Source organism: Amblyraja radiata, chromosome 27, assembly GCF_010909765.2.
Source record: "Amblyraja radiata isolate CabotCenter1 chromosome 27, sAmbRad1.1.pri, whole genome shotgun sequence".
Classification (NCBI taxonomy): domain Eukaryota; kingdom Metazoa; phylum Chordata; class Chondrichthyes; order Rajiformes; family Rajidae; genus Amblyraja; species Amblyraja radiata.
In genome coordinates, this window is record NC_045982.1 from 28,435,721 (window position 1) to 28,462,185 (window position 26,465).

The window sequence follows — 26,465 nt, forward strand, 5'->3', positions numbered from 1 at the left end:
GATAGATGGCAACACATCTTCCACAATAATTCTCAACACTGGTGCCCCACAAGGATGCATTCTCAGTCCCAACCACACACTCTACGATCTACATTCACAAATGTGTAGCCAAATCGGCTCTAACTCCAACATCAAGTTTTTAGATGCCATCACTGTGGTGGGCCGGATCATGAGATGGAGTACAGGAAGGAGAAAGAGAACTTAGTAACATGGTGTCAGGTCAACAACCTCTCCCTCAATGTCAGTAGATAAAGGAGCTAGTTGTCGACTTCAGGAACTGTGTTGAAGTACATGCCCCAATCAGCATCAATGGTGTCAAAGTGGAAATGGTTGAGATCTTCAAGTTCCTTGGCACCTTGTTGGTAAATATCATCAATAATCTGTCGTGGACCATCTACAGTTAATCAACAGCTAAGATGGCAAACCAACACCTCTACTTCCCCAGGAGACTTAGGAAATATGACATTTCTCCAATAACTCTTGCAAACGTCTGCTGATGTATTATGGAAAGCATACTGTTGGCCAATTCACAGCTTGGTTTCAGAACAGCTCTGATCTTCAAGAAACTGTGAATGTAGCCCAGTGCATCAAACAGACCAGACTCCCCCACCATTGACTCCATCCACATCACGCTGCTTTGGGAAAGCAGCCAACATAATCAACGACCTTTCCCACCCCAGTCATTCCTTCTTCATCCCACTTCCGTCAGGCAGAAGATACAAAAGGTTGAGAGCACATACCACCAGACCCGGGAACAATGTTATCCTCTCTTTTATCAGGCTTCTGAATGGACATTGGACTTTGTCTATGGAAATGATGTGCTACAATACAGAGAACTACAGTCTACACTCTGCATCTTTCCCTTTGCTCTACCCATTGTACTTTAGTTTGGCTTAAGTATTTAAATATAGTATCTGATAGCACAGAAAACAAAGCTTTTCACTGTACCTCAGCACACGTGACAAAAATAAACCTGAAAATAAAGTTAAATGTGGCAGGAATTGAGGGTGGGTTGTCAGTGGTGTTGGGGAGGGTTTAAATTAGCTGAGCAGGGGTTAGGAGTATAGGATACGTTATTATCCTATAATAATAGGGATAGATAATGAGCTCGTGGAAAGTAAAGGTAGGAGTTCCAATGTGATTTGTGTACAAAATCATGAGAGGAATAGATCGAGACAACTTTTAAGAAACCAGATATACACGGCTGTGAAGTTCGGCGGACATTAACATTACCGGTCGGTTATCCTTGGTTCTGAAAACTACTGCTTACGGTTTATTTTCCCAATGAGCCAATGAAATTCACCGGTCAGCACCGACAAAAACTTACGAGAACCTCCTGGCAACCCACCACCACTGCACCTACATGAAAAATTTGCTGCGACCATAATGAGGCCGCGACTAGTTCGCAGAATGCAGGATCTCCCCACGACCATGAAGGCGACCAACCGGCAACCACCCGCGAACATATGGCGACCGCATAATCTCCTGCAGTCGCCTAAGTGGGACACGCCCATTAGTCTTTTCTTTTCCAGGGGAAAGAGCTTCCGTCTCTTCAAACTTTCCTTGATAGCAATGAGTTCCTGGATCTGATATCATTCAGGTAATTCTTTTATATCCAGTGTTCCAACACCATTTCTACAATAGAGATCAGAATCTCTACAATAGAGATCAGAATGCCTCTTTGTTCTACAGATGAGGTGTAAGATTAGACACCAGTGGGACTCACCTGTGCATTTGGCTCCATTAAATTCAATGGTAAAACTTTGGCAAATGCTGTCAAACAGGCCTTGGTGAGAAGTTGCAACAAATCCTTTATAAAAATGGTACAGATTGTCGTCATGGTGCATTGAGAGGGGAGACGCCAAAAGTTTAAAGTAATGGATGGGTCTTCAGTCACGGAGACGGCTTTGTCTTGAATATTGTTGAACCTTTTGAAAGTCATTAGACTTGGATTCACTAAATGCAGGACAGTCTGTCATGCTCCTGAATTGTGCCTTGTAGGAAGTATGTGGGGAGTAAGGACATGAATGCGTCAACCCAGAACACCAGGCATTTTCTCTGCTCCCAGCCATTGTATGTATGTGGTTAGTTTAGTTCAGTTTATTTTCGCGTGTACACCGAGGTACTGTGAAAAACTTTTGTTGCGTGCTAACCAGTCAGCAAAAAGGCTATATAATTGATTACAATGGAGCCATTCACAGTGTACAGATACATGATGAGGGAATATGTAGAAGGATTTTCATTTTCTGAGACGCAATAATGAATAAATTAGAAACCATGGAATCCGTTTTAGAACTGGATCACCATCACTTTCAAAAGAGATTTATTCATAAAAATGTATGAAAAGCATAGATTTGCATCGAGTTGCCAAGGCAGAGAGGACTATGGACACACTGCTGGTAAAATGAATTTGTAGTCAATTTGAGTTTATTGTCAGTACAGATAGATAATGACAATTAAAGATATAACTAAGTGCTGGAAATCTGCAATAAAACAGAAATTGTTGGAAAAAAAGCAGCATCTCTGGAAAGAAAAACAGTTCTCGCCTTGGGCCCTAGATCAGTGTAGAAAGGTGACACTACGACACTATAAAATAATATTCCTGCACAGGTTTAATAGAATCAAACTCTGAGCAGAGAGATTTACGGAAACATTTGACCGGTTTGTTTAAAATCACGAACACACTTTCTGGAGAAAATTTAATTGATGCTTACCAAAAAATAAATAATAATTTTATACAGTGAGTTACGATGATCTAGAGGGCACTGCATGAAAAATGGTGGAATTGGATTTCACAGAAGCTTTCCAAAAGAAAAATATTGCAAGTATATCAGGGAAAAAAAGCCAGAACTAGTGGGAATAATTGGTTAACATTAGTTTATTGGAGAACACCTCCTTCTATAGTGTATACCTCTACAATACGATTACATTTCAACTTGAAGATGCATGTCTCAATAATGTCTGTTTATATCCATCTATTTTTGTGACGCCATCAACAAATTTCAAGATTGTGGGAGTTTGGCTGCTGAAATTCTTGTTCTTTGCTGTGCCTTGCCACCATTGAGTTAGTACCCTTCACTAATTCTCACTCTGATTTGCTCCATCAATCTTCCTCTGAAAACTTCTACTAATGGTAATCTACCCTGTCCTCGGGTACTACATTAAACCGTGGCAGTCCCATACCCATCACTCTCACTGTCCCATTAGCTTTTCATTACTGGCTGCACAGACTTCTCCGGGAGACCATTTGACTGTGGAGAATTTGGACTTGAGGATGTGTAAAATGAAATCCCTTCATTGGCAAGGTGCCTGAGATAATCTTTTACAATCAATCTTTTACAATAAATTCCCATTAGGAATTTTGTGTCTGGAGGAAATTGGTTTCATGTAATTTATCACGACTCTGTGAGTGGCATTATGCAGTTGGCTCACCTCTGGGTAAATTGAATAATAATTAGTCACAAGCGAACTGTCGTCCCCTGCCAAGCAAACAAAATGGTGCCGGGACATTGATACAGCTGATAAGCCTCAACAGATTCAACTACGCTCTACTGCAATGAACGGCAGAGTGACATATTCTGTGTGGAGAAAGGACCTCTGAAATCCAATGTTATCATTTCTTGGCAATATGAATCCTTTACAGTATCTCTTTGCATTATACTTCATGCCATTCCAAACACTCGCACATCTGTCAGTGTTCCATCTACTATTGTTGATTAGGCTGTGCAGTCCTATTAGTTATTGCCGTCATGCTTAGCTTGTGGCCAGCCAGCTCTGTGGTGTATTTTGGGTTGTTCTCCTTTCACTATGCACCCTCAATAGATTTATACTTGAGATTTATACTTCAATCAGGTGGCGCCGTGGTAGAGTTGTTACCTTACAGCGCCGGAGACCTGGGTTCCATCCTGACTACAGATGATGTCCGTACTGAGTTAATGATTTCCCTGTGACCGTGGTGGGTTTCCTCCCACATTCCAAAGACATTCAAGTTTGTAGGATCATTGCCTTCTGTAAATTGTTTGTATTGAGTCGGATAGAACTAGTGAACCAATCGCTGGTCAGCACGGAATCGATGGGCCGAAGAGCCTGTTTCCATGCTGTATCTCTAAACTAGACTAAAGGCTGTGAAACATGCCAGATAAAGGCAAAACCAAATGCTCTTTCATCCTTCTTTTCTCAGCATAACAAGTCCGCCTCCTTTGGTGCTGAATATGTGCTGTACTTAAATGTCTGCCACATATGATCCCCTGAGTTTATACTTAGGTAATATTAACCAGGTAATATTTCAAAAGTCGATTTCATATGTAACACTGAACCCATTACAGAATGCATTAATTTTTACCAGCTAATATAAAGCTTAACATCTTATGAATCCCTAGATAACCTTAAATATGTGCAGAGTAAAGGCATGTTATGTATCATCTCTTTAGGCAGTGATTTGTTCCATTGCTGGTGCATCATTTGGGAATTTTATTGGCTTTTAGGATGGCAGAACTTTGGAAATGATTTGTGCTTGGGGAGTTATTTTAGTTAGTCATTGTTTTTCCTGTTTATCTAGCCTACACCGCATTTTCTAAATCAGTCTTCTATTCTGTGATGTACACAAATTTCCCACTGCCTTGATTGTAAAAATTCTCTTTTTTCTTAACAAATCCCAAGGTGGTCTCACTCTACCCCTGCAAGGTCCTTTTGCCTCACCGTCTTTTCAAAATTCTGCTGCTAGATTTTGAGTCTCACCCACCATTGGCAACTATCTAATCTTCCCACCTCTGCATCTAAAACACTGGAGTAACTCACCGATCAGGCAGCTTCATTTGAGAACATGGATAGGCAATGTTCTGGATCGGGACCCTTCTTCAGACTGATTCAGGCGTTACTATGGCACACAGACCCAGACAATGCAACACCTACTGCAATGCCCATTGCTGGATAATCCATGTACTACTGCAGACCTTGCACTTAACACTCAAATAGCGCGACAATGTGTACACCAGTGGCGAGCCACTATATAGCACAAGGACACAAAAGAAGAAGGCATCATGATCGAAAAGGGTCACCAATCCATGTTCTCCAGAGATGCTTCCTGACCTGCAACTGTTACTCCAGCACCTTGTTTCTTGTTTTGTAAATCAGCATCTGCAGTTCCTTGTGTTACCTCTACATCCTCCTTTCCTCGTTTAAACCTCTCCATAAATCCTTCTTCTGTGATCACCTGCCCTAAGTCATCTCTACATGTGTTTTGTATTTATGCTAATTATTTTCCTGGGCATTTTTGGGCAAAGATGGGCAAAAGTGTTGGCAAGAATTGGCCGAAGGTCCGTTTCTCTGCTGTGCGACCGTAGAATTATTGTTTCTTGTCTCTTTAGTTACTTTTTTTCTGAAATATAGTTGGGATGGATTTTCCCAGGTCATTCACTAAACCTTGAAGTCTCCTAGCATCTTTCTTGATTAATATCTATGTAGTTAATTATGAGACTCCTTATAGTCTGATACAATAGAGTGATCAATAATGATATTACCAATGATCTCAGGTCAGGAACTTGAAATGGAGTTTTATCTTTACGAAAACAGCTGAAGTATTTCAGTACCATTAAATATAAACATATGCTGGACTTCTTCCTTGAAGTGACATTGCAACATTTAACCATTAATCCATATTTTAATATCATCAATCTGCTCACAAACATTCTGAATCGAACAGTTCCAAACATCATAGCAATGGCAATATCAAAGCCAATGATAAGAAGAGTCTATGGCTCATTAAAGAAGTATAATGACTGCCTAAACATAGACATTGTTTCATTTGGAAACCTGGAAGTTTATCTGACGTTGGGATACAATTCAATTCAATTCAACTTTATTGTCATTGCACAGATACAAGTATGGGTACAACGAAATGCAGTTTAGCGTCTGTTCGTAGTAATAGTGCAATATAGAAATAAAAATACAGAATAAGCAAACAAGCAAACAATGTGGATGGAGAGACTGGAGAAATCTATCGGCGGGACTCCGAGTTCAGCAATGTGATAGTGTTGTTGAAGAAGCTGTTCCTCATCCTACTTGTATGCGACCTGAGGCTTCTGTACCGCCTCCCTGATGGGAGGAGGGCAAACAGTCCATGGTTAGGGTGGGAGGGGTCCTTGATGATCTTCCCGGCCCGTCTCAGACACCGTTTTCGGTGGAGGGCATCCATGGCAGGGAGCGGGGCACCGATGATGTACTGAGCGGTTTTCACCACCCGTTGTAGTGCCTTCCTGTCAGCTATGGTGCAACTGCTGTACCATACCGTGAAGCAGGTGGTCAGGATGCTTTAGATGGTACAGCGGTAAAAGTTGGTCAGGATCTGGGGGGGATAGGTGAGCTTTCTTGAGCCTCCTCAGGAAGTAAAGGCGCTGGTGCGCCTTTTTGATCAGTTTGGTGGTATTGAGGGACCAGGACAGATCCTCTGAGATGTGTACCCCGAGGAATTTGTAGTTGGAGACGCGCTCCACCTCAGTCCCGTTTATATGGATGGGGGTATGTCTGCCCCCTCTGTTCTTCCTGAAGTCAACAATAATTTCCTTCGTCTTCTTGGAGTTGAGGACGAGGTTATTGTTGGCACACCAGGTTGCCAGGTGCTGGACCTCCTCCCTGTAGGCTGACTCGTCGTTGTCACTGATCAGTCCAACCACCGTGGTGTCGTCGGCAAATTTAATGATGGCTTTGGAGCCATTCTTAGGGATGCAGTCATGGGTGAAGAGGGAGTAGAGGAGCGGGCTGAGCACACAGCCCTGTGGCACGCCGGTGTTCAGTGTTATAGTGGAGGAGGTGAGGTTGTTGACCCTAACAGACTGGTCTGTTGGTGAGGAAATCCAGTGTCCAATTGCAGAGGGAGGTGGAGATGCCAAGTCCGCTGAGTTTGGTGATCAAGATAGCGGGGATGACAGTGTTAAAGGCGGAGCTGAAATCATTGTCGTAGGAACATCGACCACATGTTCATCTCAAATTAGAAGTACTAAATTATCCCTCTGACATCCTTGAGTAACTAGAATTTCACTCTGTCCAATATCACTCCTGTTCACTGCCATCTTATATTTAGCTCTTAGGGCTAAAGAAATCAAAGGATATGTGGAAAAAGCAGGAATGAGGTACTGATTTTAGATGATCAACCATGATCATATTGAATGGCGGTGCTGGCTCAAAGGGCCAAATGGCCTATTCTTGCACCTATTTTTCTATGTTTCTATGTTTCTATTTTTGAAGCAATTTCCATTGTGCCTTGAGGTTGAATTTTAGTTGCAGGTCCCAATTCATCAATGATTTGCGGCAGAGAATCAAAACCCCAACAATATTCTATCTAAAAATGTTAAAAAACTCCACATTTACTCCTTTTGTGAGTATTTTAAATTAGGTCAGTGCTCGTAGATTCTACTGATTGCCTATTCACCATGGATGTAGAGAGACACTGCCCGACTTGCTGACTAAAACTCCAGCACTTTATGAATTAACCAGCATCTGCAGTTCTTTGTTTCAACCACATAAAAAGATAATCACTTACTCGGGTATAGCAGTCAATTGGCAATAACAGACGCCACCCCCCTGCCCCATGGTCTGTAAAAATGCATGGTTACTGTATGAAGGTAGTGAAGCTCCACTATTGTTCAATTCCTATTTTGCATTATGGATAAGCAGCTGTGAGTCAAAGATGAATTCCATAACAGACAAACTCACTAACTCAGTTGATGCGTCATTCTGCCTAACTTGTCGATCAAATTAATCCAGTTGATCGATTACTGTAGATATTGTTGTTTTTTTTTTTCAACTAACAAATCAATAACCATGCTCTAGTACTTTGTGGATGACTGGCTCTTGCCTTTGGACCTACACTGTATCTATTCCAACCATGCAAATTTCTCACGCCTTTTTGGTTTTAAGAAGCTGTTATGATTTTGTAATTGGCCCATATTTGACATTTTCCATATTAGTCAGTACTGCCATAACATAGTTCCAGCAACCTAGGTTTGATCCTGGCTATGGGTGCTGCCTGGTGAACTTTGTACGTTCTCCCTGTGGCCATATGGTTTCCCGCCTCAACCCCCCCTCAGTTGCACTGATTCCCTCACCTCTCAGGTTCATACTGGTCGGTGGTTTACTTACAGCTGTAAATTTCCCCAAGTGTGGGTTGGTAGCTAGATAATCAGGATGGAGTTGATGGACCTGCAGGAGAGGGGTTATGAGAGATTGAGTGTAGGAATGGGACATGGGAATTCTCTGTGAGCTGCCATTGACTCAGTGGGCTGAATGGCCTCCTTGCATATAATGAGGAAATAGGAGAAATGCACAAGGATTCATTCTCTTTCTCAGTTGATGACTCCTTGGTTTATTTGCTGCGCTCAGACTTTCTTCCTTTGGGAGTTTCACCCTCAGCTGGTTTTCCGGCACTCCACACCGTTATGTACCTTTTATCTTGTATCTATTACAAGGTCGTGGGCAGTGGACAGGTGCTATAGACCTGCACGGGAAGGTAGACGCTCCCTCCCCCATGAGTCTCGGGTCGTCAGCCTGGGAAGGCAGTCCATCTAGGAGAGGGAAAACTCTGATTTAAAACCTCCACTGCCTTCTGGTCATATCCAGTCATGGAAAAGGCTCCTGGAGTAAACCTCAAGAACATCCGGAGTCGGAGCCCCTAAGGCAGTTCGTCGTTGTCTACAACCTCGCTCTGGCAGCTCCTGCGACGGCTCTGGTGCCAAACTGTAAAGGCCCTGCTGTTCCTTTGGATCGATCAGCAACGTGGAGAGGGGGGACGTGCTGCATGGGCAACAGCCTGTCCTCCATATGACATCGGCCAGGCTTGCATCCGACCACACATCACCTGCAAACTAGGATGCATCACCCATGGTCAGTCATGACCGAGGGGGGCCCACTATTACAAGGTGGACAGCTTGATTGTAATCCTGCATAGCCTTCTCGTTGACTGGATAGCATGCAACATCAAAACTTTTCACTGTACCTTGCTATGTGTGACAATAATAAACTAAACTGAACATATCGTGATTCTGTTAGTTCCACAGTTTGATTGCAAATCTGCTGCTCAGGCACATACTGATCATTAACTGTTTCACACATTAAAAGATGGTGTCGCTCTCACTCTCTCTCCCACCTCTCATTTTGCTCAGGAATCTATCATCACCACTGTTGCAGCCAATATTGTATAGTATCTCATCTTAAAATTGAGATTATTGGTGGCAGTGAACTGGATACTTTCACTTTTAATCAGCCAACAGCTTGTGAGATGCATTTTGAAGTTTGCTCTGCATGTTTGATAGACACTTGTTGGATGTTGCACATAGAAACATAGAAAATAGGTGCAGGAGTAGGCCATTCGGCCCTTCGAGCCTGCACCGCCATTCAATATGATCATGGCTGATCATCCAACTCAGTATCCCGTACCTGCCTTCTCTCCATACCCCCTGATCCCTTTAGCCACAAGGGCCACATCTAACTCCCTCTTAAATATTGCCAATGAACTGGCCTCAACTACCTTCTGTGGCAGAGAGTTCCAGAGATTCACCACTCTCTGTGTGAAATTTTTTTTTCTCATCTCGGTCCTAAAGGATTTCCCCTCTATCCTTAAGCTGTGACCCCTTGTTCTGGACTTCCCCAAAATCGGGAACAATCTTCCTGCATCTAGCCTGTCCAACCCCTTAAGAATTTTGTACGTTTCTATAAGATCCCCCCTCAATCTTCTAAATTCTAGCGAGTACAAGCCGAGTCTATCCAGTCTTTCGTCATATGAAAGTCCTGACATCCCAGGAATCAGTCTGGTGAACCTTCTCTGTACTCCCTCTACGGCAATAATGTCCTTCCTCAGATTTGGAGACCAAAACTGTACGCAATACTCCAGGTGTGGTCTCACCAAGACCCTGTACAACTGCTGTAGAACCTCCCTGCTCCTGTACTCAAATCCTTTTGCTATGAATGCTAAATTTCCATTTCAACGTCTTTCTTTCCCACTCCTGCATCGGTCACCCTTGTTTTATTTAGTTGCTGTGATTTTTCATTCTAGTTTATCATTTAACAGTGCAGCACAGCAACAGGCCCTTCAGCCCACAATGTCTGTGCCAAACATAATGCCAAGCTAAGCTAATCTCCTCTCCCGACAAGTGATCCATATCCCTCCGTTCCCTGCATATCCCACTGCCTATCTGAAAGTTCCTCTTAAATTCTGCCTCATTGCTTTCCGTGCTGCATTGATACGAGTCTCAGGAACCCAGCGTTAAATTGTAAGCGAAGATAGGTATTGATGAAACGCAATTTTACATTGAGTATCACTGCTTTGGCTTGCACCTACCACTTTGCTCACTGCACCAACTTCTCCAATCTTTTTCAGAGCCGGAACCTTTACTGTTGCAGATGCCCTTATTAAAGTTGTAAACGACATCCATCTTAACACAGACTCTGGCAAAGTTTCAATATTAATGCTATTAGACCTCAGTGCTGCATTCGACACTGTTGATCACTCAATACTTTTGGACAGGTTGGAAAAATAGGTGGGGCTCTCAGGCACAGTCTTAAGTTGGTTCAGGTAATATCTACAAGATAGGAACTATTTTGTTTCCATTGGCGACTTTGTATCGGAACCAACCAACGTGACGTGTGGAGTCCCGCAAGGTTCGATCTTAGGGCCATCTTTATTCAACATCTACATGCTCCCACTTGGGCAAATCATGCGAAATAATAATATTGACCACCACTATTATGCCGATCACTCAAATCTATGTAGCGCTATCACCAAATGACTATCGCCCCATAGGTCTGCTGTGCCAGTGCATTGAGCAAGTCAAAGACTGGATGTGCCAAAATTTCCTCCAACTAAATAAGGACAAAACGGAGATAATTGTTTTTGGTGCTAAAAAAGAAAGGCTTAAAGTAACCCAACACCTTCACTCTCTGTCCCTCAAAACTTCAAACAAAGCCAGAAATCTTGGGGTTATTATGGATTCAGATTTACATTTCGACAGTCACATCAAATCAGTAACAAAATCGGCCTACTATCACCTCAAAAACGTAGCAAGATTAAGAAGACTCATGTCAGCTCAAGACTTAGAAAAACTTGTACATGCCTTTATTGATTGATTGATTGATTGATAGACTTTATTAATCCCCTTATTCAGGGGAAATTCTGATGTCCTTGCAGCACACTAATAAAAATACAACACAGTATTCATGAAGAAATTCAACACCAAAACATAAAAACATCCCCCCACAGTGATTCCCACTGTGGGGGAAGGCACAAAGTCCAGTCCCCATCCTCTTGTCCACCCATAGTCGGGCCTATTGAGGCCTCCACAGTCGCCGCCAGGGCGCCCAATGTTCTCGCCGGGTGATGGTACTCCGGCGTCGGGAGAACCCCCAGCGGCTTGGGGTGCCAGGAACGGCCGCCTTCCCACCGGAGCCTGCGGCTTCCAAGCCAACAGACCACGCCAGATGGAGCACCGCACACTGGTGATCTCGGCGAGATGTATGTTCAACGTCGCAGCTGGCCGCTCCGCAGAACCGCGGCTCCACGATGTTTTCCTCGGCAGTACCAAGCATACTGGAGTCCCAGCGCGGCGACCCAGGAAAGGCATCGCCCGCTCTACGACAGCGCTCCAGCGCTGCGCCGCCGCCAAAGCCAATGTTCTGCGCCGCCGCCAACGCCGACGTTCTGCGCCACCACCAAAGCCGATGTTCTGGCCAGGTCCCCTCAGGGAAACGTTGTTCCAGGACCCGCTGGTAGGCCGCGAGGACAGGTCGAAGACGCTGCTCGGAGGAAGACAACCCCTCCGACCAGGTAGGGACTTAGAAAAGCAGTTTCCCCCTTCCCCCCCACCACCCCCCACACATAAAAGATTTAGACCCCCTGACTGTACACTTAACAAACTAAAAATAATAAAAAAGAAGGGGAAAAAAACGGACAGCTGCAGGACAGGCAGCCGTTCAGGACAGCGCCTCCTCCGAATAAATTTATTACTAGTAGGCTAGATTATTGTAACAGTCTCCTTGCAGGTCTTCCGAAAAAAACTGTCAGGCAGCTACAGCTTGTTCAGAACGCTGTTGCTAGAGTTCTAACAAAGACCAAAAAATTTGAACACATTACACCAATTCTTAAATCCTTACATTGGCTCCCTGTATGTCAGAGAATTGATTTCAAAATCCTGCTGCTCACCTATAAATCACTACATGGTTTAGGACCAAAGTATATCACTGACATGCTTCCACTATATAAGCCTTCTAGACCGCTAAGATCTTCTGAAACCAATCTGTTAGTGATTCCCAGAGTAAATACAAAACATGGGAAAGCAGGATTTAGTTACTATGCAACAAATAGCTGGAATAAACTTCCTGAAGATTTAAGACTTGCCTCAACTTTGACCACTTTTAAAACAAGACTGAAAACTTTTATGTTTACTTTAGCTTTCAGCTAAATCTTAACTACATTGCACTTGTAACTTTTGCACTTTTTATAATGCATTTTTAATTTTGCTTTTCCTTTCTTTTAATTCTTCTATTTTATTTCATTTTATTATTTCATTTTATTGTATGACACGCCCAACTTTATCCCTTGTGTAAAGAAAGTTGCCCCTCAGGTTCCTATTAAATCTTTCATTCCTTCATTGTAAAGTCTCACTCTCTATATCGAATAGTAAGCCATGGTGTAAAGAAGCTTAATTAGAAAGCCTCTCGCCCACCTTTATGTAATAATAACTTGTAGTCTAACAAGGCTTCATTGCAAAGCTTCTTGCTCTCCTTTATTTAATAGTAAGTCATGATATTAATGAGGCTTCATTGGAAAGTCTTTCACTCCTTTATTTAACAATAAGCTATGGTCCAAGAAGGCTTCATAGTAAAGCCTCTCGCCCTCCTTTGTTTAATGTCGAGTCAAGTCACTTTTATTTCTATTGCACATTTAAAAAACAACTCTCGTTGGCCAAAGTGCTTTACATTGGTGGAGGTACTAACGTTAATGTAATGATTTAATGAGGTTTCATTGTAAAACTTCTTGCCCAACCTTGTTTAACACAAAGACATTGTCTAACGATGCTTCACAGTGAAGCCTCTCTTCCCCCTTACCTACGGCAGCAGCTTGAAGCTGCTTCATGTGTCCCTCTATGAGCTGCGGGTCCCTGGAGCTGTAGGCTCCGAGCTGCGGGTAGAAGCTGGAGCCGATGTCGTCGGGAGGGCTGTGCCTGCCCCTCGGGTATCCCGCGGCCACTTTGGGGTCCCAGTGGGGGACGAGCGGGTGGTCCCAGTGCAGGAAGCTGCCGTCGTGCGGGGGGTTGCCGTACCAGGAGTAGTAGAAGATGTGCAGGTCGCTGTTGGTGGCGGCGCTGCCCCGGCTCAGGGCGGGCGGCTCCATCAGTACCGCCCGCAGCGGCGTGTCCCTGCCGGCCGCCGGCCCCGGCATCAGTGGACCCGGCAACCCGTCCGCCTCGCTGCCCTTCAGGGTCCTCAAACCCACCAGGGTGCCGAGGATGAAGAGGGCGAAGAGCGAGAAGGCGACGCAGCTCCTGCGGCGGACCCTGCCCATGGCTGTGTGTGTATGTGTCTGTCCCCTCGCTCCGACACACGGGCGGCGGCGGCGGCGGCGGCATCAGTGGCCCGGCCCGGCTCACCCCGACCCGCCGCACCTCAGCCTCCCGTCCCTTGCATTCAGGCTGTGGACCGAGGCGCCGCCAGTCACGCCCACCCCGAGTAGCGCTCCAACCCAGCCGGACAAGGAGCCACTCTGGACCCGCCCCTCCTCCTCCTTGCATCCCTCTCTTCCCCTCCATCCTTTCCTGCATCCTTTCCTGCATCTCTACCCCCTCCCTCTCTCTCCCCCCCCCTTCGTTGCATTCCTCTCCCTCACTGCATCTCTACCCCCTGCCTCTCTCCCCCCCCCCTCGTTGCATCCCTCTCCCCTGCCTCCCCATCTCCATCTCTCCTTCCTTCCTTGCATCTCCCTCCCTCACTGCATCTCCCTCCTTCCCCTACACCCCAATCTGCCTCTCTCCCCCATCTCTCCCTTCCTCCATCTTTCTCTTTCTTTCTCTTCTTCCCTACATCTCCCCCCTCCACCTCTCCTCTCCTCTCCTCCCTCTCTCTTTCGTTCCATCTATCCCTGCCTCCATCTCTCCTCCTCCCTCACAAGTTGCCCCTAGTGTGCAGGGTGTGGATGAGAACGTGGAACAGGGGATGGCACGGGTGTTTTGATTAAAGCAGGTGCGAACACTACTGAGTATGATACTAATTAATTTATAGGCGCTGATAATATGTGAAGAGATTTTGCACAGTTCTTGTTTCGTATATATTTTAAAATTCTGAACAAAGTTTATTTTTGGGAAAAAAACAGAACTGGTGTGAACAGGATATTGATGTTTGGCATGGACTCAATGGGCCGAAGGGCCTGTTTCTATTGGATTTCCATGATGTATCTCTAAAATAAAATAAACTAGTGTACCTATCTGCCTCTGTCTTAAAGATATTTAATCACTCTGCTTCTACCATCCTTTGAGGGTTTCAAAGGTTCACAACTTCTGACAGAAAGGAACATTTGCTTAATCTCTGGACAAACTTGTGATCCATACCTTTTAAATAGTGACCCCCTTGTTCTATATGTTTTTGCAAGAGTGAAAGATGTGTCCCAGATAGGTGGTCAAAAAGACTTTTGGCACTTTGGCCTTTATCAGTCAGAGTATTGATTGTAGAGGTTGGGAGGACATGCTGCAGTTATATAAGATATTGGTGAGGCCACATTTAGAATATTGTGTTCAGTTTTGATCACCATGTTATCGGAAAGATGTTGTCAAGCTGGAAAGGATGTAGAGAAGATATACAAGGATGTTGCCCGGACTCAAGGGCCTGAGCTATAGGGAGAGGTTGAGTAGACTAGAACTTTATTTCTAGGAGTGCAGGAGGATGAGTGGCGAACTTTTAGATGTGTACAAAATCATGAGAGCGATAGATCGGGTAAACACCCAATCTTTTGCCCAGCGTAGGGAAATTGAGAACCAGAGGACATAGATTTAGAAACCTAAGGTGAGGGGGGAAAGATTTAATAGGGAGCAGTGGAGTGACCTTTACACAATTGGTGGTGGGTTTTGTGGAATGAGGTGCTGGAGGAGGTAGTTGAGGCAGGTACTATCACAACGTTTAACAAGGTACATGGCTAGGATAGGTGTAGAGGGATATGGGCGAACACAGCCAGGCGGGACTAATGTAGATGGGGCATGTTGGTCGGTGTGGGTAAATTGGGCCAAAGGGCCTGTTTCCACGCTGTATGACTTTGGCTCCGTGAGGCACGACCCTCTCAAAGTGGAGACCCTGTGGAACATATGCTTCTGTCTTGTTGCATTTCCCTCTCCTAAATCCTGTCACAGTTGTATTCTACAAAGAGGCCTCAGAAGCAACATTAATTGTAATTGTATAATCTTTTGATTGATGCAATTGAGATTCCCTGATCTTTCCAAAACACAGTTTGGATAATAATGTAGCTCAGTGCAGCTTGTGATTTTAATTTAAAAGATTTTAAGAGGGTTTTTACAGTCACCAGAATGTAAAGGTTTTTAAAGAGTTTAGTGTGATAATTTTGAGCTCTTCTCATAAACATTTTAAGGTTTCATTTATGAAAATTTCCATGTGGATTTCTCATGATGGAATATATCAAAGTGTAGTTGAATGGTATTAATCCTTGCATGTCCATCATGTATACTGGGGAGGAACTGTTGGTCCTGGAAATTCTTTGGCAAGTTTGCTGGTGGTTACCCCACCACCAAGGCATCAGGTGCCTTTAGACTTGGAGATACAGGGCGGAAACAGGCCCTTCAGCTCACCGAGTCCGCGCTAATGCAGTGATCGTCCCATACACTTAGACTATCCTAAGCACTAGGGACAATTTTAAAACTTAGCAATTTAACAACTTGCCAAAGTCAATTAACCTACAAACCTGTACGTCTCTGGGAGGAATCTATAGTTCCTTCATTTTACGGGCACAGGGAAATGTCCAGACTCCACACAGACAGCACCCGAGGTCAGGATCGAATCCGCGTCTCTAGTGCTGTGAGGCAGTTGTACCATTGTGCCGCCCCACATAAACTAATGAATGAGTCGATGAGAATCTGCCTTAAATTGTGTAATTGCCACGTGTAATTTGCATTTAATCAAATTTCCCGAGAGGCTTGATTAATTCTGGAATTGGTTGTAGTTTCATTTCACTTGAAAAATAATGAATTTTCCATTACATATATGTAAGATTAGGCCATGTGTTTGATTTCCATCTGAATAACCAACAGAATCGCCTGTCCTCCTCACAGTGCCCTTATATTTTGTTTTTTATTATTCTGTATTTTGTTCTGGATGGGATAATCCAATTTAAGAGTTAGTCTTTTTATTAAGCCGCTGTGTTAAGTGTTGAGGCAAATTGCCTTTGATATATTATTAGTTATTAATAATAATCCTGCAGCATTTTAGTTGAGCTAACCAAAAGTGTTTATGTTTAATAGCTTGCTTTTTGCTGCAAGTGGGCAATGGAGGCAAGTGGGACTTGCATCAAGGTGAGAAATGGATTCATCTGACAGCCATTAGTTGCATCCTATTGATACCCCACAGAGCCAATGTCCAAAAGTTCTTACTCTCTTTAATTCCTCATACCATGCTGCTTTAAATGATTTGTTAAGAAGCACATTTCATTTGTCGGCACTGGGCCGGTACTCGCCGGAGTTTAGAAGGATGAGTGGGTACCCCATAGAAACTTACCGAGTAGTGAAAGGCCTGGATAGTGTGGATGTGGAGAGAATGTTTCCACTAGTGGGAGAGTCTAGGACCAGAGACCATAGCCTCAGAATAAAATGACGTACCTTTTGAAAGGAGATGAGGAGGAATTTCTTTAGTCAGAGTGTGGTGAATCTGTGGAATTAATTGCCACAGACAGTTGTGGAGGCCAAATCAATGGATATTTTTAAGGCGGAGATTGACAGATTCTTGGTTAGTAAGGGTGTCAGGGGATATGGGGCGAAAGCAGGAGAATGGGGTTGAGAGGGAAATATAGCTCATCCATGATTGAATGGTGGAGTAGACTTGATGGGCCTTATCTGCTCCTAGAACTTAAGAAATTATTTAGTTTGCACCTTTATATACCAAAGTTAGGAAAAGCACCCCATTCTCCTGCTTTCTCCCCATAACCCTTGACACCCGTACTAATTAAGAATCTGCCAAACTCCGCCTTAAAAATACCCAATGTCTTGGCCTCCACAGCCGTCTATGGCAATAAATTCCACAGATTCACCACCCCCTGACTAAAGAAATTCATTCTCATCTCTGTTCTAATGGTTCCAAAGAACTGCTTCCTGATTTATCCAGAAAGTTAAATTGAGATGCAGTTTTCAGCACAAAGACGGAACATTCAACAGAGAAACAGGCATTTGCAAGGAACGATGACTCTCTACCTCAAGAACACGACACGATAGTGTGCCTATGGGAGATATTCCAGTAAAATCAACAAAGATAACCGGCAGTTTCTATTTGCGTGGTTAGTATGCAAATCTGATGCTAATTTATGTAAAGCTTATGGAGCAGAACCAATTTTCAATGTGTATTTGTTTTTCATTATTTCTCTAAAAGGTTTCTCGGTAAAATCTCTTGCAAGAAGCAGCTTGGGTTTAAAGGTCAGCCCAGAAATCCGAGGTTAAATCTCAAATTCGTGGTTGCTTGCCAACGTTTAGATAGATCCACGTTGAAACGACACAGTCTGCATTTTCAATTCACACGAGTTTGTTCGGCACAATGTAACCATCGATCATCTACTCCCTTTAAGGGATACACAGGAGGCAGTTCCCCTTCGGGGTTCCTGTCTGCAAAATAATATTGTTGCATTGTGTGAACAGATAGCCCATGGTATGTTTGGCAGCACAAAACAAGGCAACGCATTGGAAGCACTGCTTTCCCTGTGATTTAGCACGTGATGATCCGTGATTGATGTGAGGGGAAATGTGAAAAGACTTCAACGACTGGGCTGTTCTCAGGATCCGAGCTCTTTTGTCAATGAAAGGCTGCATTTAGTCTGCAGTGATGTTAAAATTTTACTGGGGGTGTAAAAAACCTTGATAATAGTCATAGAGTCATACAGCACTGAAATGGGCCCTTTGGCCTAACTCTGCCATACTGACCAAGATGCCCCATCTAGTCCCATTTGGCCCATATCCCTCTAATCCTCTCCTATACATGTACCTGTCCAACTGTCTTAAAAGTTGTTATTATACATGCGTCAACTACCTCCTGTGGCAGCTTCTTCTTATACATTCTACCCTGAGTGAAAGAGTTGCCCCTCAGGTTCCTATTAAATTAGTTTAGTTTAGTTTAGAGATACAGCATGGAATCAGGCCCTTCGGCCCACACCAACCAATGATCACCCGTACACCTGCTCTATCCCACACACTAGGGACAACAAACAGAAGCCAATTAACCTACAAACCTGCACGTCTTTGGAATGTGGGAGGAAACTGAAGCACCTGGAGAAAAACCACGCGGTCACGGGAAGAATGTACAAACTCCGTACAGACAGCACAGGTCAGGATCAAACCGGGGTCTTGTGGCGTTGTAAGCAGCAACTCTACTGCTATGCCATTCTGCCGCCCAAATCCTTTCCCTCTCACCTTAAACTTGAGCAACCCTCAGCCTCCTGCGCTCCAAGGAATAAAGTCCGAGCCTGCCCAACCTCCCCATGTAGCTCAGGCCCTCGAGTCCTGGCAACATCCTCGTAAATCTTCTCCGTGAAATATGTACAGATGAGGCAGTGTCAGTGACATAACTCAGTGTCGTTGCCACACAGTATTTACAGGGTTTTCTTCAACTCAACAGTTAAGTATTTAATTGCCATCTACACCAGCAATGGAAAAATGAAATTCTTACTCGCTGCAGCTTGACAGGCACATTAATTAAGGCACAAAATTGTTGGAGGATTAACCGGTTGGAGGTGGCGAAAATGTTGGAGGATTACCCGTTGGTCAAATGCAAATTTGAGGAAGAGCACCAAATATTTTGCTTGGGCAACTTACAAGCCAGCGGTATGATAATTGATTTCTCTAACTTCAAGTAACTCTTGCGTTCCTTCTCTGTCCGTCCCCTCCTCACCCTGGTCATCCCAGTAGTTTCTCTGACATCCTGCTTAGTTCCACTGTTGGTGCCCCTTCATAATCACCTCTTCCGCAGCCAACAATGGACCCTGATTTGTTCTTTTCATACCTTTCATTCCTTTGTTCTTTGTACCTCCTCATGCTGTACCTCCTGTTTCCCTCTCCCCTGACTCTCAGTCTGAAGAAGGGTCTCGACCCGACATGTCACCCATTCCTTTTCTCCAGAAAAGCTGTCTAACCCGCTGAGTTACTCCTCCATTTTGTGTCTACCTTAGATGTTGGTTAGAATAAAAAAATGTTGGTGAGGCAACTCTTTGATTTGTGCAGCAGTGTTGTATACAGTTCCTGAAAGGGTAGATGGAACTTTGGGTTAGTATGTTTGAACATCCGAACCTCTGGCAGTACAGTACAGCTAACCTTCAGAATGGCATTGAATTAACATCATGATCTTGTGGTCTAGTGTCTGTAGTGCAACACACAATTTCTGACTGAAAGGCGAGTGAGTTACCCATGACTAATCTTACTGGTCTCTTTCCAACACCAAAACCCAGGCCTTCTAACCTGTTTCTTGAAGAACAGCACTGTAGATTAGAGGCTCATGTTATGAGTTATGCTTTGTAGTTACACCTCTACTAGTTTATTAGTCGCACTCCGCTGTGCTCCGCGGTTTGGAGTACACTCCCAAGTGAGAGCTTGTACTTGTTTGTCTTGAATAAACAGTGTTTAACCTGACATGGCATGAGGTCTTTACTAACACAAGGGCCATAAATAACAAGCACCTCATGTTCCCAGGACTCTTCAAATACTGGAGGAACTCAGTGGGTCAAGCAGCATCTGTGGAGGGAATGGGTAGACAATGTTTCGGATCGGGTCCCTTCTTCGAATGTGAAATATTCCCTATTTCAGGATATTCCTACCCTGTCCATTCACTCTACGGATCTGCCTGACCCATCTAGTTATAAGTTATAAGTCATAAGTGATAGGAGTAGAATTAGGCCAATCGGCACATCAAGTCTACTCCGCCATTCAATCATGGCTGATCTATCTCTCCCTCCTAAACCCATTCTCCTGCCTTCTCCCTGTAACCTCTGACACCTGTACTAATCAAGAATCTATCTATCTATCTCTGCCTTAAAAATATCCACTGATGGACTCCACAGCCTTCTGTGTCAATGAATTCCACAGATTCACCACCCTCTGGCTAAATACATTTCTCTTCATCTCCTTCCTGAAAGAGCGTCCTTTAATTCTGAGGCTATAACCTCTAGTCCTAGACTCTCCCACTAGTGGAAATATCCTCCAGCTCCTCAGAATTCCTCCAGCACTTTGTGGTTTGCTCAAAATTCCAGCATCTGCAGACTCTTGTGTCAGCATCTCATATTCCACTTAGGTAGCCTTTAAAGGTTCAAAGGTTCAAAGGTTGATTTATTGTCACATTCACCTAAATGTAGTAAAATTCCTTTTGCCAATGCAGCACATAAAAAAGAATACAAACCCAATGATATGCAGATTGAATTTACCCCAATGATATGCAGATTGAATTTACCCCAATGATATGCAGATTGAATGTTCCATTCTCAGGTAACCCACTCCCCCTGTATTCCATTCACAACCCTGGTGATCCAGCCAGGTCCTCTCTTCCCTAGTTCACCTGTCTTGCCTCACACCTATCCACTGGAGTTTCTATCCCCTTGGACTACCCTCCCCAACCTTTCCCCTATCTGGTTCCTTTTGTCCATCATCCCTGGCTGGACCTTATCTGCTTCTACTTAACCTTTCAGTTTCTGTCTATCTTGCCTCTCCCCTCTCTACCTGGTTCCATCTGCCATTGTGTTTATTTTTTAATGTTTCCATCTATTATTCACCAGCCTTTCCTCTTTCCCCCCTTCCTACCTAGCTCCCACTTTATCTGGTTCCACCTTTCACCTAACTGCCCTCTCACCCCTCCCTCTCACCTCTCTATCCTGGCCATCATCCCTTCACACTCTATCCTGATGCAAGGTCACGACCTGAAATGTTGACTATCCCTTTGCCTTCAGAGTTGACCTTCTGAGTTCCTCCAGCAGTTTGTGTTCTGTTCCAGATTCCAGTATTGATATTGGTTTATTATTGTCATGTGTACCACGATACGGTGAAAAACATTGTTTTCATGCTGTGTAGTAAAATCATAGCATACACGAATACAATCAAGTCATGCACAACAGGTAATGCAAAAAGAAAAATAACCTGAATGCAGAATATTATGTTACAAATGGTGCAGCGAGTGGAGCTGCTGCCTGACAGCGCCAGTGACCCGGGTTCGATAGACTTCGGGTGGAGTTTGCATGTTCTCCCTGGGACCATGTGGATTTCCTCCGGGTGCTCCGGTTACCTCCCACATCCCAAGAAGACGTGTGGGTTTAATTGGCCGCTGTAAAATTGTCCTTCATGTGTCGGGAATGGATGGAAACTGGGATAACATGGAACCAGTGTGAACGACAGATCGATGATTGGCGTGGACTAGGTGGGCTGAAGGGCCAGTTGCCACTCTGTATCTATAAAACTAAACTAAACTACAACTAACCCTTGTTTTTACAGATAGACAAAAATGCTGGAGAAACTCAGCGGGTGAGGCAGCATCTATGGAGCGAAGGAAATGGGTGACATTACAGGTCAAGACCCTTTCTTCAGACTAGTTTTTACAGGCTCATTTAATATGATTTTCAGTGATAGTGGACGGACCTGCCAAACTTCACCCTCGGTCGCTTCCTCAGCTGTGCCTACCATCACCACTGCCAGCATTGCTGTATTTCTGTATAGAAACCATGGAGCTTTGTAGCTTTGGCCAGGTAAGGCTGTGCTTCAATGTTTCAGCTGACCAAAGGCACCTCTATCAGTGCAGTTCTTGCTCAGCTTAAATGTTATTTTTAGGTCTCTACATATGGAACACTCTACATATGCGGACAATCAACAATAATGGACGCCATCTCCTCTCCTTATGATCCATTAGAACGAGGGTTTACTGTACAGGGAAAATGCAGGTGATAAAAAGTGCAAGAGCTGCAATGTGCTTGGTTGGTGGATCAGGATTACACACTTAGCTTATGAGAGGACACATCAGTAGTTGAGTTTAGTTTAATGTCACGTGTACCGAGGTACAGTGAAAAGCTTTTGTTGCGTGCTAACCAGTCAGCGGAAAGACAATACATGGTTGAGCCAATCACAGTGTACAGATACATGTCAGTCTGATCACCTCTCATTGTTCCTGCTCCCTAAGTACTCCCCACTCATCAGACGGGTTAAACCCACTGTGAGGACAGTTAAAGTCTGGTCAGAGGAAGCGGACTCCACACTTCAGCAGTGTTTTGGAAACACTGACTGGAAGGCGTTTGCAGCCCAGGCAACCCTTGACTCCCACACGGACATTGATTCCTACACATCCTCTGTTCTGGACTTTATAAACTCCACCATCAATAGTGTCACCTCCCTCAAACGGGTGACCATATTCCCGAATCAGAAGCCATGGATGAACAGCGAGGTCAGGCTACTGCTGAAAGCACGGGACACCGCTTTCAGGTCAGGCGATGCTCGAGCCTACAGTTCATCCAGGGCTAACCTGAAGAGGGGCATCAAGAAGGCCAAGCACTGCCATAAGCTCAGGATTGAGGAGCACTTCAACAACAACTCCGACCCCCGACGCATGTGGCAAGGCATCCAGGCCATCACGGACTATAGACCCACCAACACCACCCCCACATCCAGCGACGCCTCCTTCCTTGAGGAGCTTAACCACTTCTATGGTCGCTTCGACAGGGACAATCTAGAGACAGCCATCATGGCTGTGCTACCTGCCGATCACCAACCCCTCACACTCACCCCCTACGACGTGTACGTGGCACTGAGTAGGACTAATGTACATAAGGCTGCTGGCCCTGACAGCATCCCCGGGCGCGTCCTCAGGGCCTGTGCTGCGCAGCTGACAGACGTCTGGACTGACATCTTCAACCTGTCACTTGCCCAAGCAGTTGTCCCCACGTGCCTTAAAACCACCTCCATCGTGCCGGTGCCAAAACACTCCACTGCGGCAAGCCTCAACGACTTCCGCCCAGTTGCACTTACTCCCATCATCACCAAGTGCTTCGAGAGGCTGGTCCTGGCACACCTCAAAGGCTGCCTACCCCCCACATTGGATCCCTATCAGTTTGCCTACCGCAAGAATAGGAGTACGGAGGATGCCATCTCAACGGCACTTCACTCCGCCCTCTCCCACCTCGACAACAGAGACACTTACGTAAGAATGCTGTTCATCGATTACAGCTCAGCATTCAACACGATTATACCATCTAAACTGATCACCAAACTCGGTGACCTGGGCATCGACCCCTCCCTCTGCAACTGGATACTGGACTTTCTAACCAACAGTTAGGTTAGACAAGCACACCTCTTCAACCCTCACCCTGAACACCGGCGTTCCACAGGGCTGTGTGCTGAGCCCCCTCCTCTACTCCCTCTTCACCTACAACTGCACACCTGTACATGGTACTAACACCATCATCAAGTATGCAGATGATACAACGGTGATTGGCCTCATCAGCAACAACGATGAGTCGGCCTATAGGGAGGAGGTCCAGCTCCTAGCAGCATGGTGCGCTGACAACAACCTGGCCCTTAACTCCAAGAAGACCAAGGAGCTCATTGTAGACTTCAGGAAGTCTAGGGGCGGCACGCACACCCCCATCCACATGGAGATGGAACGTGTTTCCAGCTTCAGGTTCCTGGGGATCAACATCTCTGATGACCTCTCTTGGACCGACAATACCTCAACTCTGGTCAAGAAGGCTCACCAGCGTCTCTTCTTCCTGAGGAGACTGAAGAAGGTCCATCTGTCTCCTCAGATCCTGGTGAACTTCTACCGCTGCACCATCGAGAGCATCCTTACCAACTGTATCACAGTATGGTATGGCAACTGCTCTGTCCCCGACCGGAAAGCACTGCAGAGGGTGGTGAAATTTGCCCAACGCATCACCGGTTCCTCGCTCCCCTCCATTGAGTCTGTCCAAAGCAAGCGTTGTCTGCGGAGGGCGCTCAGCATCGTCAAGGACTGCTCTCACCCCAACCATGGACTGTTTACCCTCCTACCATCCGGGAGGCGCTACAGGTCTCTCCGTTGCCGGACCAGCAGGTCCAGGAGCAGCTTCTTCCCTGCGGCTGTCACACTACTCAACAATGTACCTCGGTGACTGCCAATCCCTCCCCCCCCCGGACACTCCTCCCACAGGAAAATACACTATGTATACATGTAAATAGATTTATTTATTGAAATCATATTCTATGTCGCTCTTCCAGGGAGATGCTAACTGCATTTCGTTGTCTCTGTACTGCACACTGACAATGACAATTAAAGTTGAATCTGAATCTGAATCTGAATCTAAAGGGAAGGCCGTGAATAATGTTTAGTGCAAGATAAAGCCCAGTGAAGTCCCATTCAAGATAGTCCGAGGGAGCTGCCAAATCTGGTGGTAGGTGCCTTATAGCTTTGGTATCTTCTCCCGACATGGAGTATCTCATGTCAGCACGTGTGTACTACATTGCTTAGCCCTCTGTAAATGACAGATCTGCCGCCTTCACTCTCTACACTACTGCTGTGGTTCTGCTCTGTCCACAACCTGCTTGTGTGCTGCTGTAGTCCCTGTTCCCCACAGGGAAGCATTCTGTCATCTGCGCCCTGTCTCCCACTGATACCTCATTATCTTGAAGCCGTCATCACCCGTGCACCCGGCAGCCTGCAATTATGCACGCACCCAGTGTGAGCTGCAGCAAAATAAACCATTTCAATTAATTCATTTTACTGCATTGAATGATAAACATGCTTCGTGTTTTAGTCTTCTGTGCACTGTTGATGTTGGTATAGCTTACGGAAGATAATTGCAAATTATATTTCATACTTCAAATTAGCGATTTGCCAATATCTATCAACGCTGTTAAGATGTTCAAGATCTTTTTGCTGTACTGCTGCCAATGGAATGATAATAATACTGAGCAGTGAGGCACTTGTTCTTTGAAGCTAGTGTAAATTCAGACTTGCAATGATAGGAGTTAAACCCACTCTACCATTCAGTTTGATCTTGGCCATTCATTATCTCAACCAGATCTAAAGTTTCACAATTGGGAACCATGCCCTAACATTGAGGATTTAATGATTTGAGGATTATGCTTCCTCAGATCGATGAACAGTGCAGCACAGGAGCAGGCCCTTCAGCCAGCAATGTCTGTGCCGAACATGAAGGCAAGTTAAGCTAACCTCCTCTGCCTGCATGTTATCCGTATCCCTCCATTCCCAGCATATCCATGTGCCTATGTAATAGCCTCTTAAATGGCACTATTGTATCCATCTTCACCACCACCCCTGGCTACGTATTCCAGCCCTACGCCACGCTCTGCACATCTCCTTTAAACTTTGCATTGCTCACCTTAACGTTATTCCCTCTGGTCCTTGACATTCCCACTCCAGGACAAAGGTTCTGACAGTCTACACTAAAGGAGTTGGCTGATAGCAGCAGGTCATTCTGTGGAATTCATCGCCACAGACGGCTGTGGAGGCCAAATTATTGGGTATTTATAAAGCAGATATCGACAGGTTCTTGATTAGTAAGGGTGTCAAAGGTTATGGGAGACGGCAAGTGAATGAGAGCAGGCAAAATAGTTCAACCATGATTGAATGTTAGAGCAGTTTCAATGGGCTGAATGGCCAAATTCTGATCCAATGTCTTGTGGTCTTATGGACTTGATTGTATTTATGTATGTTATACTGTATCTTATCTGTTTGGATAGCATGCAAAATAAAGTTGCAGCGGTAAAGTTGCTGCCTTAAGCCCCTGTCCAACCTAGACGATTTTTTCGGCGACTACAGGCGACTAGGCTGTCGCCACATGGCCGCGGGGAGATGCCTGTATGGTCGTGAGTTGTCGCCTAAAGAGTCGTAATGTTTTTCTAGTCGCCGCTGAATTTTGTTCTATTTTAAGAGTTGTTCACATTATAAACTTTAATAAATCCCTTTTCCACATGCCGTGCCCGATAGCTGTGCCTTCGGGCAGGGCCCAGTGGGGGGGGGGAGCATCCTACAGCGGGCAAGGGGGACGGCTTCAGGAGGGGGCTGTCGGGGGCCAGGGGGGAGCGTCCTACAGCAGTAGGCCACTGTAGCCACGGCAGCGCTCCCCCCCCCCCACAGGCCCTGCCTGTCGCCCCCCCACTCCCCCGGCTGCAGGAAGCTCCCCTCTCCCCCACTGGCCCCCGACACCCCCCACCTGAATCTGTCCCCCTCCCCGGCTGCAGAAAGCAACAAGAGAAGCAACAAGA

At 45.1% G+C, this 26,465-nt stretch overlaps 1 protein-coding gene across 1 annotated transcript in view; it reads right to left on the bottom strand.

Moving 5' to 3' along the window:
* Positions 1-13,676, bottom strand: part of maneal (mannosidase endo-alpha like) — a 35,670-nt gene extending 21,994 nt beyond the window's left edge. Inside the window, exon 1 of the mRNA XM_033045474.1 lies at positions 13,093-13,676. Coding sequence (XP_032901365.1) covers positions 13,093-13,549 — 457 coding nt within the window. The 5' untranslated portion in view covers positions 13,550-13,676. The remainder of the gene's footprint in view (positions 1-13,092) is intronic.
* Between the last annotated feature and the right edge of the window lie 12,789 nt (positions 13,677-26,465).